This window comes from Poecilia reticulata, linkage group LG4 (assembly GCF_000633615.1).
Source record: "Poecilia reticulata strain Guanapo linkage group LG4, Guppy_female_1.0+MT, whole genome shotgun sequence".
NCBI classification, from domain to species: domain Eukaryota; kingdom Metazoa; phylum Chordata; class Actinopteri; order Cyprinodontiformes; family Poeciliidae; genus Poecilia; species Poecilia reticulata.
The window spans coordinates 5,535,563-5,537,015 of NC_024334.1; the positions used below are offsets into that span (position 1 = coordinate 5,535,563).

At 59.6% G+C, this 1,453-nt stretch overlaps 1 protein-coding gene across 1 annotated transcript in view; it reads left to right on the forward strand.

Annotated features, from left to right (window-relative positions):
- The window catches only part of frem1b (Fras1 related extracellular matrix 1b), a 47,119-nt gene that overhangs the window by 29,269 nt on the left and 16,397 nt on the right, over positions 1 to 1,453 (forward strand). Inside the window, exon 25 of the mRNA XM_017304249.1 lies at positions 572 to 992. Within this exon, the coding sequence (XP_017159738.1) occupies positions 572 to 992 (421 nt within the window). The remainder of the gene's footprint in view (positions 1 to 571; positions 993 to 1,453) is intronic.

Consider the following 1,453-nt stretch of genomic DNA (forward strand, 5'->3'; position numbering starts at 1 on the left):
GGGCCCGGTCCCGCAGTGGGCCCGGTCCAGGCTGTTGGTGAGTCAGGTCGTTAGCTGGTTCTGGGCTCAGCAGATTGTTTCGGGTCGCCTGACCATCAGAGCCTCCAGGCCTCAGTGTTCAAGTGACAGCAGATGATGAATTAGGGGCCAAACTGACAGACGGCCGTCCCTGGGCAAACATGGCCGCCGCCGCCAGATGCTGCTGCGCAGCGTGTGTGTGTGTGTGTGTGTGTGTGCATATGTGTGTGTGTGTGTGTGTGTGTGCATATGTGTGTGTGTGTGTGCGCTGCAGGGTGAGGACAGATCGGCACGGAGCTGTCAGGGCAAACACACACCAGCCTGTCCAGCTATTTTTATGTGGGCTCCTGTGACCCAGTCCTCATCATCCTTGTCTTACTGGGAGCTCACCCAGAACCAGAACCAGAACCAGACGTTGGGTCGTAGCAGAGCTCAGCAGGGAGCCTTCTCCTAATGAGTGCAGAATCAAACCTGTGAGGGTCTCATGATGTACGCTCATCCACCCAGCAGAGGGCGCTGCACATCACTGAACACGGATGTGTTTTGTCTGCAGGTTCGTCGTCACCAACGGCGCCTCGTCCCGTTCCGGCTCGCTCCTCTTCACCATTGAACGCAGCGACCGCATCCCTCCCACCCTCAGCACCAACGCCGGCCTTCGTCTGCGGGACGGCTCCGTCGCTGCCGTGACCCCTGACCTTCTGCGGCTCTCGGACCCGGACACCGCCGCCTCCGACCTGACCTTTGTGATCACGCTGCTGCCCAGGTACGGAAAGCTTCTGCTGAGGGGAGCGCCGCTCCCTTCGCCGCCCAGGTTCCTCCAGACCGACATCGACCAGCTGGACCTGGCTTACCGGCACGAGGCGGGCGGCCCGGCGCGGCCGGACCGGTTCTACTTCCTGCCAAGCGACGGAACCAACAGAGGCTACCTGGAGTTTGGCCAGCTGAAGGAGGAGCCTGCAGTGTTCAGCATCCAGGTGAGCAGCAGCAGGTAAACCTGCAGCGGTCCAGCTGGGGCCCCATCCAGCTCCTCCCCTCAGGGCCCCATCAGCCTCATCGTGAGGTCCGATCCGGACTGGACCTCACGGTTCCAACAAGGGGTGAAGTCAGAACCGGCCTGAAACTGTCTGTGTGGGTCTCTGCGTCCTGCAGAAATGGTCTAGAACCTCAGATGTAGAAAAGTCTTCAAATCCAGATCCGATTCTGACGAGCTCACCTGCCGGTCCAGAACCTCCAGAACCTCTGAGCAGAACCTTTCCATCCCGAGTCTAAGGTGGTCCTGCTTCTGCTGATTCCAGCGGCTGAGTCTGCAGCATGAACTGATGGTGACACCTGGTGGTCATACAGTGGAACTGCACCGTGAGGTTTTCCTTCACCGGACCTTCACAGAACCTCCACAGAACCTTCACAGAACCTCCACAGAACCTCCACAGAACCT